This window comes from Aphelocoma coerulescens, unplaced genomic scaffold, assembly GCF_041296385.1.
Source record: "Aphelocoma coerulescens isolate FSJ_1873_10779 unplaced genomic scaffold, UR_Acoe_1.0 HiC_scaffold_58, whole genome shotgun sequence".
Taxonomy (NCBI): domain Eukaryota; kingdom Metazoa; phylum Chordata; class Aves; order Passeriformes; family Corvidae; genus Aphelocoma; species Aphelocoma coerulescens.
Window position 1 is genome coordinate 2,661,755 of NW_027183927.1, and position 13,539 is coordinate 2,675,293.

Sequence of the window (13,539 nt, forward strand, 5' to 3'; positions counted from 1 at the left end):
GGAAAAAAAGGGAGTTTAGGGAATAGTGGTTAATGATTTGTCCTCTGGGAATACCTCCCAGGGCAGCACTGCAGAAAAATGGGATTTGCTTGACTTCCTAAACTCTCCTGTAATCAGGCCCTGGGAATGACACACTTTTTATATAATACCAATGATAAATACATAATTTCTTGTGATGTCTTTTTCCTCTGAACTCAAGCTTTTCAGTAAGAAATTTATTGAAATTTACCTTTAAAGTTCAGCTGACTCACTAACTTGACAGGGATTAAAAAATAAAAGCTGAAAGATAGTCCCGATGTCTCATGGGGAGGAAAGGGGACAGAAACCTGACACACTCATTAGAGTAGGAAGATTTGGATGTGCACCTGAAGACAAGAACTATGAACTGTTGGGTCAGCTAGGCTGGGTTAGGAACCTAACGCTGTGACAGGGACATTTCAAACCCTGGCACTCAGAAGAAGTTCATGTTTAAGCCATACAGATTCACAGGAATATGAATCTGGAATACGAAATCAGGAATAGGTGATTATAATTACATACTCCAATTAAGGACAACATGTAATCACTTGCAGGTACTTAAACACTTTCCTGAAGAAATGCAAACTGTGTTGTTTCCTGCATTAGGGATTATAACTTAAGGTCATGGTTGTAATTCCAGATCTAAATGAGAGCAACTAGGTATCAGATGGAGGTCTAGAAGAGGGATTTAGATACTGAAAGAGCTTTTAAAGTCTGAACCTAAAAGAAGAAATCATTTCCTTTATAAATATGAAACTATAAACAGGAGCAGTGTGTAAAGCTCCTAGATCGGACTCACTCTTGAAGATGATCCTCTCTGGAAGAAATGTGACTTCAGCTGGAGGAAAGCTGTGGCTCACCAAGCCACTTAAGGTGAATTCTTGGGAGACATATCTGCAGTTGTGAATGCTTTCTGCAGAACACCCAAATCCCCCCCGTTTCTCTCCACCACTACCTTGCAGCACTAGCTCTTGCCAAGCCCAGATCCTGCTCACAAACTCTGTGTGGCACCTGGCAAGGGAGAAAACTGCTCACTGGAGTAGTGACTGAAACACAGACTGACTTGAACTAACAGGACAAGTGACACCCTTGGCAAGTGACAGTCAGAACCCGCTGGGTTCCCAGCTGTCCCTCCCTCTCCACACCTCAGCCAAGCCATCTCTTCCCCTCACCAAGCACTCCCAGCACCTCACCCGAGCTACAGCCGTGGATGTGGACTCCTGCACATCAGGAGAAGGTGAATTTCCCTGAGCAGGAGGAGTTTGTGCTGCCTTAGCACCAGTGTGAGCAAGCAAAGGAGCGGGACAAGCTGGGACAGGCCAGGCTGTGTGGGGCAGAGCCAGCCATGCTGCTGCTGAACCCTTTCCCCACCCTAACACACAGCTCTGCACTGCTGATTGACTATTTTCTGCCAGTTTGGGCACCTTGGTGCCACCCCGGGGAATGTGTGGAATGATGGCATTCCATATGCTGTGGAATATGACCACAGGCATGCAAGTCCCAGTTACCATTATGCATCTCTGAGTTAAACTGTTTACAGCAAGAGCTGTTTTACGTGGATGGGGAGTGGGAGGTGCTTTATGGCCAACAGGGAATCTCAAAGCCTGGGCTTCTGCTAAATGTGCCAGGGGGCTAAAAAAGGGGTGTAGTTCCCAAATGGTCAGTTCAGCACCATTCCTGAGCTTGACAGTCACTTTAAATTAGCATGCAATTTAAAAATAAGTATTACACATGAAGGTTATCTCACAAGGAACATGTAATTTACATTTTGAAACTCACACTCTTGGTTTTGACGTAACCCGTAAAGTCCCTGCTCTGCGAGGCCAGTGGACATTCCTTACTGCCTTTAACTCATTCACCTCTACCCGTTTCCAGGTGATCTTTTTTATCCTTCATCATATTTTGGAAAAGCAATTCCACAGGACAAGAGCTCATAGTAAATCTCTGGTGCTCGTGCCAAGGAGGACATGATAGACCTGACAAGTTGTGGGATCCCTTTTAGCACCAGGAGTTGTATCATTCATCCAGAGACCCCTGACAGTCATCTCGAACATTACGTGCCCTCACGCTGCTTTTTAAATCCTATAGATGTTTAAAGAAATGCTTTTATCTTCTTTGATCTTCTGCAACCATGCAAGTATTAACATACACAATGCTCACAGAAAGACACTGGATAAAATGGTTATTTTTAGAATTTCCTCACTTCATAAAACAGTACAAGAGCTATGATGCCACAAAGAACTCACTATGAATTCTTCTTATAAGCAAACAGAGGAAGTGTAAGTTTAGGAAGAGACAAGGAGTTCAGAAGAGGCATGTAGTGGTTTGGGCTAAAATACTCATTACTGTTTATCTTCTGTGAGATAAGAATTAGGAGAAATGCAAAGCAGGCACCAACTTGAAAGGATATAAAGAAGTTTATTAACAGACCTAAAAGAAGAAAAGGAAAAAAAAAAAACTTTATACCACCTTCAGAACTCTGCTCGTCCCCCCACCTTCCTCCCTTCTCCCACTGACAATATAAAAAGACAACCCTTCAGATGTTCAGTCTGTTACCACTTCTATAATAACCTTGTTCAGTCCATTTAGAAAGAGAAGTCTCTGCTTGCTCATGCTATGAAAACATTATCACAACGAGACAGCCACCCACTTCCAAATATTGTTCAGTCCATTTAGGAAGAGGAGTCTCTCTGCTCACATGTGAGTCCCTTCCCCGGACTTGCAGCTTTTCCTGCAACTGCTTTCGAGGGTCCACTCTTGAAGTTTTTTGGGGTACAATTTTAAGGTTGAGCCGTTCAGAAACAAAGAAACAGAGGCCCTTCTCCTTCCCTGGGAGCAAAGGGTCTTCCTCATCTTCATCTTTAGGACTATCTCTGGGAGCATCTCTAGGAACTGAGGTTTTCTCCTTTCCCATTTGGAGCAAAAGTCCTCATCTGGTTCATCTCTCCCTGTCCAAACTTCTCATGAAATTACAGCTGCATCAGCATCTGCCTATTGCTCACGAGTTGAACACTCCACCCCCCATATCTTCATGAAATTACAACGGGATACTCTGATAGATCATAGCTTCACAACAGAATCTCAGCTTTAAGCATCTCCTCTCTCTCTTCCCTCAGGTTTTCAGCTCTTCACAGCAATAAAAGGGTTAATCTCACCTCGGCCTTGCAGCTTTGCAGCTGGAATGTTGAATTTTTCTTATCGCAGTGGAGAGGGGGGAGAGCCAAGCCGCTCCAGCTGCCCATGGCAAGGCAGTGGGGGGGGGGGGTTCCATGGCTGGAACAGGCCCATGGCTACCACGATGGCCGTGGCCTGGCCCGCTGGCCCCCACACGGGGCCCGCAGCCACCTGTGCCAGCGCCGGAAACGAGAGAGAGCTTGGGGGGTTTGTCTATTCTTAAGTGTGGATCACAGAGGCGGTCACAACTTTAAGTGGCTTAAAGAATTGTCCATATTCAAACATATTCAAACCAGCTGATAGGTTCTGTCAGGTCCCAGAGGAAGCTGTAAGCACCCCTTGGCAAGGACATCCCTTCCGGGACTATGCTTGCTAACCTATGACAAGGCAATTCATTAAAATACTAGATTTAGTAGTGCAGGTAAAAATATATCCATAAATACTGGTTTTGCTTTGGGTCAGTGAGAACATAAACTCGATTTTATGCCACAGGTCAGTCTTAAACTTGGGCAGAAATGCCTAACACTTCATAACCATCTATGAGTCCAAGTTTCATTTGAGATAAAAAGCAATAAAGCCAGTGAACTATTCAATTCATGACCAACTTTCTGGCTTCTGGAAAGATTTGTTTATGCTGTTACAAAAGCGGGGTTTAGTTGAGTAATGTATTCTTTGTTTGAGATTCCCACTATATTATTTTGTGGGTTTAGGAACATTTCGGCTTGTCTCTCTTCAGTATTACCTATTCTGCCAGTGAGGAAGCAATGAAGTCACAGCAGAGTTTAAAACCACTGGCCAGAAGTTGTCCTTGTGTGCTTTTCCCCAGTTCCTAGGACATGTTGAAGAACTTTCTTATGAAATGGAATGTCAGCCATCTGATTGCAGCTGGCTTGGGATGGGACCTAATGACCAGGAAATGCAGTGGACAAAATAAGTGTGTTGGAAATGGTTTCTGAAGGACTGTCAGGAGTTTGTTTTGGGGCTTTCTGGAAGCACTGCCATGCTGAGTTCTGTTGCTGTGTGTTTGAGGAGTAACTTCAGCTCTCTGTAGATCCCCACCCTTACTTGGCCTACCTTCCACTGAATGCTCCCAGTTCTCTTAGGGATAGGGATCCATAAGAGGAAACCCAATAAAATGGACAAGCAGTTTCTAATTTCCCTCTGGCTAGATTTTACAAGATGTATTTGGAGACGTTTAATAAGCCACAACCAGAGATTCTCAGACTGACTTGTGTCCCAACACTGTGACTTTATAGGCGCTTTTTGACAGACTCCAACCTACCTGTAGTGCTGCAGTTGTGATTCCAGCTGCTGAACGTGTATTTGCAGATGTGGCACCTCCTTAGCTTTCTCTTCCAGCTCCTTCACTTTGCCAAGACTGTTGAGGACGGCGTGTCTGGCCTCTTCCACCTTCCTCCTCGTCTCCGCCTGCTCCCTCTTCAGGTTACGGTTGCAGTCTTCCAGGCTGACCAGAGCTTCCTGAGAGCTCTTCAGCTCCCTCTCCAGCTCCTGATTGAACTTGAATGCTTCTTCAATCTGCCCATCCCTGGAGCTCCGGATGAGCTCCATTTCCTTCAGGACACTTTGGAGGCACTTGGTCTGGGAGTGCTTCTGTGTTGATGGTCTCTTACTCCCTACGAAACAGGTTCCCTCCTCTTTATGGCTGGCATGGCTCTTCCGCAGTCCCACCTGTAATGACCAGGAGCAGAAAGCAGGGAGAAATTGATGTGTTTTAAAGCAACTGACATTTTAATAAAGACTGAAAATGGCTGGATTGTGCTTTGTTGGGGTTTTTTTTGAATCACATACAGTTGATCAGCAGCTAAAGTGCCTCTGCGTCCCCTTGGAGCAGTTCCCACTCAGCCCGGTCAGCTCTGGACGCAGCAGGCTGCGGGGGCCAGCCTCTGGTATCAGAGGGACCGGAGGTCTGGCTCGTGGGTCCTTCCACAGGACGGCGGCAATGGAGGCAGGTGGTGGAAGAAAGGGGCAGGCTCAGCGTTGGGTTAAATCCAGCAGGTTTACTGGGCCCCCGAACGGGAGACCTCCCCTACCAGGGGTGCCCAGCAGTGAGCAGCCTGGAGGGCTTGTGCGAGGGATTTTATGGAGGGGCGGTTACAAGGGAGGGATTACAGAACAACCAATCAGGGAAGGGAAAGGTGTGGCAAACAAGGTAAAGGACACAAACAGGAACCAACCGTATGAAAAGAAGGGAGGGACTCCCTTCCCAGGACCAATCACCGGGCCCCCAGACCAGAACTTTCCAGAAGCATGGGAGGGGTGTCGGGGTGACTGGCAGAGCCCTGGGAGGAGACAATGCTGCCACATAGGGTAATTTGAATAAAATAGGGAGGGCGTCAACTGGGATCATAAAAAAATACAAAACCATAGGGGAGACCCAGACCAAACCAAACCCAACACACTCCCACACTAAAGCTACTTGACCTTTGCCAAACACAGAGACAAGGAAAAGATCTCTGGAAAGTAGTTTTTAATACCTAACTATACATAGAGTATTCAAACTACTCACTATTATGGTATTGCACAAGTTTCTGTATAGCTTTAATGTCATTACTGTGGTCTGTACTCAGAAGTCAAGTAGTGTGCTGAAAAAGATATTTCCCATGAAGTTGTGTTCAGAAGAAGAGAGCAGGGAGCAGCTGGGGGGTGTTCTGGAGCTCTCCTCTTTGTCGTTTTTATTCTTCCTGGGGCCTCAGACTCATGACTTCATGTTTGCTTCAGATTTCCTTTCCCTTTTCAGATGAAAATGGTAAAAGTGGCTTTGACCTGCCATGATGGACGTTGTGAAGAGGAGCAGCCAGCGAAGGCAAGTGGCAGTGTCACACATGGAGCAGTTCTGTGAGTCCTGTGTTAGTATCAAATCAGACCTGATCAGACCTGCCAGAACAACTGGTCCATGCTGCCCTTCACTGCCCTGCCTGTCCCATGCTATTTCATGGCAGAGTAATTTAACTGCTGTTAAGTGTGTATGTGTTTCACTCGAGCCAGTACAGCAGAACCAGCAGAAACCAGCCCCAGAATTAATGGGGCTCTGCAGAGGAGCCCAAGACTGTTCATCAGCCTGCCCACAGAACTGAAATCTTGTGACCACGCTCTGAAGAAAATGTACTTCTAAGGTTTCTGAGGCACTTATGACTGAGGCACTGTACGTGCTTGTACAGGTAAGACTCCAGAAGTTCTTTCCCACTTCAGGAAAAACCCTGCAGTGGTGCATATCCAGTATATGGTATCAGCACATCCTGACTGAAAGTGCAATAGAAGCAGCAGCATTGTACACTTGGGTTTGTTAAGCTGAACTCCCCTACACTTTTAACAGAGTGCTCATCAGCCTGTCCCATAGCTACGTCCAATGGCACACTGGTGAAGATAAGTTTCTCCTTAAAGCCTCCCTGCAACTAAACTTTGCTAAAAAGTTAATGCCGAGGATGAACGAGCAACTTGGGTCTCAGTCTGGAGGTGGAGGGGTTTTTAACACTGACTTTCCGAGAGCAGCATCTTTCCTGAAGCACTCGGGGCCACCCGAGCCGCCTCCGGGAGGCCGGTGCAGAAGCCGCCCCGGACTCACCTGCAGCGCCAGGCACCGCGCATCGCTGCTCTGCAGGGCGGCCCGCGTGTCCTCCACCAGCTCCCACAGGCTGCCGTTCTCCTCTTCCAGCTTGGCCATGCGGTCCTCGGCCTGCTCCAGCGCCACGATCTCCTCGTAGCACTCTCGGGAGCAGGGCCCCGGCGGCCGCCGCTCGGCACTGCCCGCGGCTCCGCGGCCGGCGGGGTCGGCGCGGCGGGGGCTGCGCAGGCGGATCTGGGTTTCGATGTGCTCGCTCTCCCGGCCCGGCGGCAGCCGCGGCCCCGCGCCGCCCACGCGGGTGCTGAAGTGGCCGCAGAGCCGCGCGGAACTGGCGGAAGGTGAGCTCGGCCGAGAGCCCGTCCCACAGCCCCGCGCACTCCTCGGGGTCCGCCGCCTCCTCCAGCCCCAGCACCTGGCACAGCGTGCGGAAATCCTCGCCGGGGATGCGGCCCGCCCCGGCGCAGTCCAGGTGGTGGAAGATCTCCTGCCGGTACTGGTCCAGGCCGGTGGCCAGCACGACGATCTCGTTCTCCACGCCGCGGTCCAGCCCGTAGTGGTAGGCGAGGGCGCTGACCAGCCACTGCGTGCGCCGGGTCGGCCACCCGTAGGGGTCCCAGCCCTCAGGCGGCTCCATTGCGCCCGCCCGTCCCGCGGAGCTGCCCGACCATCCCGAGCGCCCACCGGCCCCAGAGCTCAGCCCTGGCCCGCGGCGGGACGGGATGGGATGGGCGGGACGGGCGGGGCAGGGCCGCCGCTGCCCCGGCGCTGCTCCAGCGCTGCTCACGGAGTGCCCGGCTCGCCCCACAGCGGAGTCGCGATCCCCTTTGTCCGTCAGGAAAAGGGATTCAGGCAAAGCGGGCAGGTGCCACCCTGCTTGGTTTGTGTGCCAAGCCTGCGCCCCAAGCTTGTTTCTGATTTCTTAAGTAATTTCTCCCTGCTTCCTCTTTAATAGCAGCAAGACAATAGCATCTCACAATCCAGTTTGACAAGTGAGGCTTGTGAACAAGTGAGTGCTTCTCCACGAAATTAAAAACCCAATGCGCCTGAAAGTCGACCTTCTGTTTGCTCAGGCTTCCTTACCTCTGTAGATGAGGTGACTTTATGGTGTAGGTATGTGGGTTTTAAATTGCCTGTGATAGAGATGAGTAAGTGCTAAACCTGTTCAAATGCTGAGCTGCCCAAAGCAGTGATTTTAGTCTCTCTTTGGCTGGGGAGTAGGACCGGCGTTGTTGAACCCAGGGAGCAGCACAAGCAGGGCTCCTCCAGCAGCAGGGACACACCACGAGCCAGAGGGGACCGTGGCACCAGAGGGGACTGTGGCACCAGCCGTGCCCAAGGTCTGAGCAGGGTGGCAAAGTCATGTGGTGCTAAGAGGCTGCTTTAACAGCCCAGGCAAGGCATGGGTCAGGTCTGGGGACCATCCAAGGAGTCCTGTCAAGAGTAAATCATTCTAAGATTCTCCCTAGGACAAAAATAGGATTTTGTCCCACTGATACGTGAGGAAAGAGAATTCAAGTTCATTTGAAACACTGGTTAATACAGGCTTGGGTTTCTTTTGAGTGAACTGACGCTAATAAATGTTTGCTCACGTGTGGTGGGGTTTCTCTGCAAATAGGCTTTGATGATTCATCTGATCACATTTGGCTTTGCTCTTTAAGATAAATTGAGCACCTGAGTAGCTATTGTTGAGGAATGGAGACTTTTTTGTAGCTTAGTATTTTCTCAGGATGAGCCGTACATTTTAGCCCAGCAGGAAGGTAAGGGAAAGGTTTAAAAGCTTTCCCTCCTGAAGTGACACACTTTCAGAGGAGCCTGCAGAGGAGAAGTCCTCTCAGCCACTGCCAGGGCTCTTTGCCTCCTCTGCAGGCTCAGTATTCTGGGAGTTCCATGAGCCTCAGCTGCCACACTATTTCCTCAGAATATTTCTTGTTGTGCAGTACACAGGAAGAATATTCTGTGCTAGATTGTCCTCTGGGCTTTGAGGTAAATCTCAGGAATTCTGGTGATTTTTGTGTCCAGATGAACTTTTTTTAGCTAGTAAGGAAAAGGGAAGAGGCGCCATCGAAAATTAATTGCTCAAAATTTGAGTGGCCCAACCACACGAGAAATGAAGTCTAAACTGAAGAATTTTTTATTTTTTTCTGCTTACAGGTGGGGTAAAACAGGCAGTGCTATTGCAAATAAAGTTCTTCGAAGAGATTCAGCCAGCATTCAGCTGCATGAAAATCAAAGCAGCAAAGGATGAGACAGGGCACAGGAAGTGTCTTCAGCCCTTCCTGTTGTAGGTACAACAGTCGGAGAACTGACTCTAGCAGATGCCCCAAGCTGTTGGTAGCCCAAGCCCTGTTCTGGCTGGTCCAGTTTCAGTCCTACCTGGAGGACCAGGGTGGCTGGCTCGGGAGGGGAGGAGGTGGGGGGATCTCGGGGGGCTTCTGCTTCACAGCTGGGCGGGGGGGGCGTGGGGGAGGCAGAGAGTGCTGGTGCTCTGCTTTTCTGGGTGACTGCGGCTGCTGCCGAGGCCATGTCTGAGAGCTGTCAAAATGGACGGTCTTGGAGCTCCCTGGAGGCGAGGGTGAGCCGGGCCTTCCTGGCTGGGACGCTGGAGCTGGAGCAGGGCGACTGTGGAGAGAGGAGGTGTCTGAGGCCCCCAGCTGCACCTGGCACACAGGGACCCTCCTCCCAGCGGGGCCCAGAGCTGGCAAGGCTCCCCGGCACGGCTGCAGCTGCTGGCACACCTTGGCCCAGGTGCACAGCTGCCCCTCGAGGCCCCAGCATGCCGGGGATGGCTCTGGGCAGGGTCCCTGGCCAGGAGCGGGCCCCAGAGAGCGTCTGCCTTTCAAGGGCAATCTCGGCCCCGCTCTTTCTCCTCCCCGCCTTGCTTTGCCCCTGCCTGGTGCTCTTGGGGCTGCTCTTGGCCAGGCAGCCTCTGTGGGAGCCAGCACTGGCTGCAGCCCGAGCGGGCTCCCCAGGACAAGGCCCAGCCATTAAGAGGCCAATTAAAGCATTGGACAGCAGCAGAACCCTCAGCAGAGTTGTGTGGACAACCATGGCCTCGCCACAACTCCACAGCAGCCTCCCTGGGAATGTTTCCTGTCTACAAGCAGCCTTTAAAGGAAGCTGGGGGATGGAGATCAACAACTTACTGTTCCTTGCCCTTCCACCACCGGAACCCGACATAGCACAGGACCATGGAAAGTGGCACAGTGATCAGCGTCACTACTGTGCCTACCATGCAGGACTTGCGCACATCCTGGGGGCAGAAAACTCTCGGGCTGCTCGATGTATCCTGGGCATTTGTGCCTGACTTGCCAAGCACATCTGCGGGAGCAATGGGGAGCGTGAGCCCGTGCTCTGCACCACTGCTGAGCTGGCAGCACGTTGGATACGGCCAGGACGTTCTCTGTTTCCCCAGAGCTGGGGCCTGCAGGCCCCTTGCCGCCCCTGGGCCCAGGCTGTGCCACCAACAAAGCCCAGAGGGCCGGGAGGAGAGCCCAGGGGCAGCGCAGCTGCTCGGGCAGGGGCTCCTGCCAGGGACACGGGCCAAAGGCATCCCTGCAGCAGCAGCTGCCACCGCGACCCTCCCTGCCCCGCGACAGCTCCCGCAGCCCAGGGGGACAGAGCCAGGCCCTGGCAGGACACACAGCAGCCCTGCCCAGTGTGGCAGCCAGGGCTGGCTCTGGCCCTGGGCTTGCGGCAGGGCTCCCGCTCGGGGCTGCTCCTGTGCCTGGGGCCTCTGGGCACTCAGGGCCAGCTCCGGGAGGTGGCTGCAGCGGGAGGGACCTTGGTGCACGAGTCCCGTTTGCCAGGGGCTGCGGAACGAGCTCCAGAGGCCTCGAAGCCAAGGCGCCTCCAGCTTTGGCTGCTGCCGGGCCCTGCAAGGGCGGGCCCTGGGGGAAGAGCTGCTGCCACACAGCCCCGCCGAGGGCTGAGCCCGACTGAGCCCGGCACAGCAATTACCTCCTGGGCCTGTGCCCGTGGCTGGCAGCTCCTCCTTTCCTGCAGCAGGGGCTGACAATGAGCCCCTGCTTTCTCCGGGAAGCGCTGTCTCCTCCATGGCCATTTGGTCCATCCCTTGAGAAAGGAAAAGGGACAGCTGGGTCAGATGGAACTGTTCCCCATGGGGAGGTGGCATCTTCAGGAGGCAATACTGGTCAAAGACATGGATCAGGATCAGGAAAATGCCCAGGCTCTTGGAGCTGATCCCGGGCACTCCCTCCTCCAAACTGCTGCCCCTCCTGATCTACCCGGAGACCGGGAAATTGCAGGGGATCTCAGGGTGTGCATGGCCCGTGGTGCAGTTTGGGCACCCTGTCAGCTGATGCCAAATGCCTTCCTGCAGAGGCTGGGGAGGAGCTGCAGCCAGGCCAGGCTGGGAAACAGCCCTGCAGGGCGTGAAAGCAGCAGCGGGGCCGCGAGGCTGCGATGGATCCCTTCCCCTGTGCCGGGCACGGCGTGTGCAGATGTGCAGCGACAGCCCCCGGCTGCTGAGGCTCAGGAGAAGACTGAGGGAAATGCACCCACCACGCCGTCTCTCCAGATCACTCAGCATCTGGTCCAGAAGTTCGGATGCCTCCAGGGATTTCTTGTCTTCAATGTCTTGGTTCTTCCCTCTCGGAGGACCTTAATGGAAAGTAATTCCATTTCTCTTTCGGGCCGGAGTGGCAGTGGGTGCACCTGGGTGATCAGTGCCCTCCACGGCACTCCCTCATCTCTGCCTTCCACTCAGGAGCACGGGCAGAGGGAGCCCGTGCCTGCAGTGGCCCCACGCTGGGAAGGAAGGAGCCCCTTGCAGGGCAGGCAGGGCAGAAAGCACTCCCTGGAGCTGCCGGCAGCTCTAAACTCAGCCGGGGCCAGGGCTTGGCAGCGGCAGCAGCTCCGGCTCCCTGGGGCCGGCAGAGGAGCCGCGCCGGGCACAGCGCCCCGGGGCACAGCCCTGGGCCCGGCCCCTTCCCTCTCTGCTCTTCTCCGTGGCTGCACAGAGCACACGCAAGGAGCAACTGGCATTGCACACGGGAAGAAGACTGACAGCTAAATGCTCCTTCCTCCCCCGACAACGACCCTGTGGGATCACTCAGGGCTCGAGAAGGGAGCAGGGCAAGGTCTCCAGAATCCTTCAGCCTTGAGATGATGTTAAGGAGAGTGGCACATGAGTGAGCTCTTGCCACAGTGACGCTGATCATTGTGTCACTAAAAAGGGACATTGAGAACTTGCCTCCAGCATGTGCCGAGGTCTTCAAACTGTCATCCAGGAGGGCTTCCAGATATTCCATGTCCTGATCCCAGTCTAGAAGGGAGCAGAGATCAGAAGCATTCCATGGTGTGCTGGGATCCCCTTCTGCCTTAGGGAACTGGGCACTGCAAGGGGGTTGGGTAAGGCCGTGGGAGACAGATGCCAATGGACATGGCCAAAGCTGCAGAGGGGCCTGGGGAGCTCTGCACAATGGAAACCCTCCCTACAGCCCTGGGAAATCTGCAGCAGGCAGGGCCACAACTGCCCCTCCCTCCCTCTGCTGGGACAGTTCCCACAGCGCAGGGGGACAGAGTCAGGCCCTGTCAGGACACACAGCAGCCCTGCTCTGCCCCTCTGCCCTTTCCCCACCATGGGCACCCCTTGCAGCCGCTCCCAGGTTTCGAGACGTGTCTCCCACGGAGGGAGCCCAGCAGGACTGCTCAGTACCCGCGTGCCCTGAGCCTGCTCGGGAGAATTCCTCTGTGCTGTGCTGCTCTTGCCCGGGCTGTGCCCGCACTGCCCAGCAGCAGAGATGGCAGCTCAAGCCTCAGCAGGGCTGAGGCCCAGAGGCTCAGCAATTACCTCCTGTGACTGTGCCTGGCATGGCCTCCCTTCCTGCAGCAGAGGCTGCCAATGAGCCACTGCTTCCTCCGGGAAATGCCGCCTTCAGCACAGCCTCTGCTTCCATCTCTGGAGAAAGGAAGAGGGACAGCTGGGTCAGGTGGAACCATTCCCCATGGGGAGGTGGCATCTTCAGGAGGCAATACTGGTCAAAGACATGGATCAGGATCAGGAAAATGCCCAGGCTCTTGGGGCTGGGCCAGGGCCCTCCCTCCTCCAAAGAGCCCCCACTCCTGATCTACCCAGAGACCAGGAAATTGCAGGGGATCTCAGGGTGTGCATGGCCCGTGGGGCAGTTTGGGCACCCTGTCAGCTGATGCCAAATGCCTTCCTGCAGAGGCTGGGGAGGAGCTGCAGCCAGGCCAGGCTGGGAAACAGCCCTGCAGGGCGTGAAAGCAGCAGCGGGGCCGCGAGGCTGCGATGGATCCCTTCCCCTGTGCCGGGCACGGCGTGTGCAGATGTGCAGCGACAGCCCCCGGCTGCTGAGGCTCAGGAGAAGGCTGAGGGAAATGCACCCACCACGCCGTCTCTCCAGATCACTCAGCAAGTGGACCTTGTGTTTGGATTTCTCCAGGGACTTCTTGACTCTTGTAGGTTTGTTCCTCCTTCTCGGAGGACCTTAAGAGAAAGTAGTTCAGTTTCCTAGGAGTGGATCCCACAAAACCAGTGCTCAGCCTGTGGGGTCAGCAGGGACTCACTACTCACCCCTGCGATGGGAGTCAGGCTTGCGTGCAGGAGCCAGCAAAGGAGCTGGAGAAGTCCTCCCTGCAGACACACCTGTACCTCAACAGCCAGAGAAGCTTCTGTTGTTTCTGCCCCACTGGTCAACTTTGGGCTGTGAGCTGGCAGCTCACCCGGGGAAAAGGTCTTGACCTACCCTCACCATCCCCCAGAGGCTCAGTCGTGGACATGG

At 53.6% G+C, this 13,539-nt stretch overlaps 1 protein-coding gene and 1 long non-coding RNA gene across 2 annotated transcripts; both read right to left on the bottom strand.

Annotated features, from left to right (window-relative positions):
* Window positions 1-4,470: 4,470 nt before the first annotated feature.
* LOC138101954 (EF-hand and coiled-coil domain-containing protein 1-like) lies at window positions 4,471-7,424 on the bottom strand. Its single transcript, XM_068999696.1, is given in 3 exon segments — window positions 4,471-4,881; window positions 6,776-7,100; window positions 7,102-7,424. Coding segments are annotated over 3 exon segments (1,044 nt in total). The 5' UTR covers window positions 7,410-7,424.
* A 4,617-nt stretch (window positions 7,425-12,041) lies between these two features.
* On the bottom strand, window positions 12,042-13,170 carry LOC138101949 (uncharacterized). The gene is made up of 3 exons (XR_011147289.1): window positions 13,146-13,170; window positions 12,588-12,695; window positions 12,042-12,059 (listed from the first exon to the last, which is right to left on the bottom strand). It is a non-coding gene; the product is annotated as an uncharacterized lncRNA (long non-coding RNA).
* Window positions 13,171-13,539: the final 369 nt, after the last annotated feature.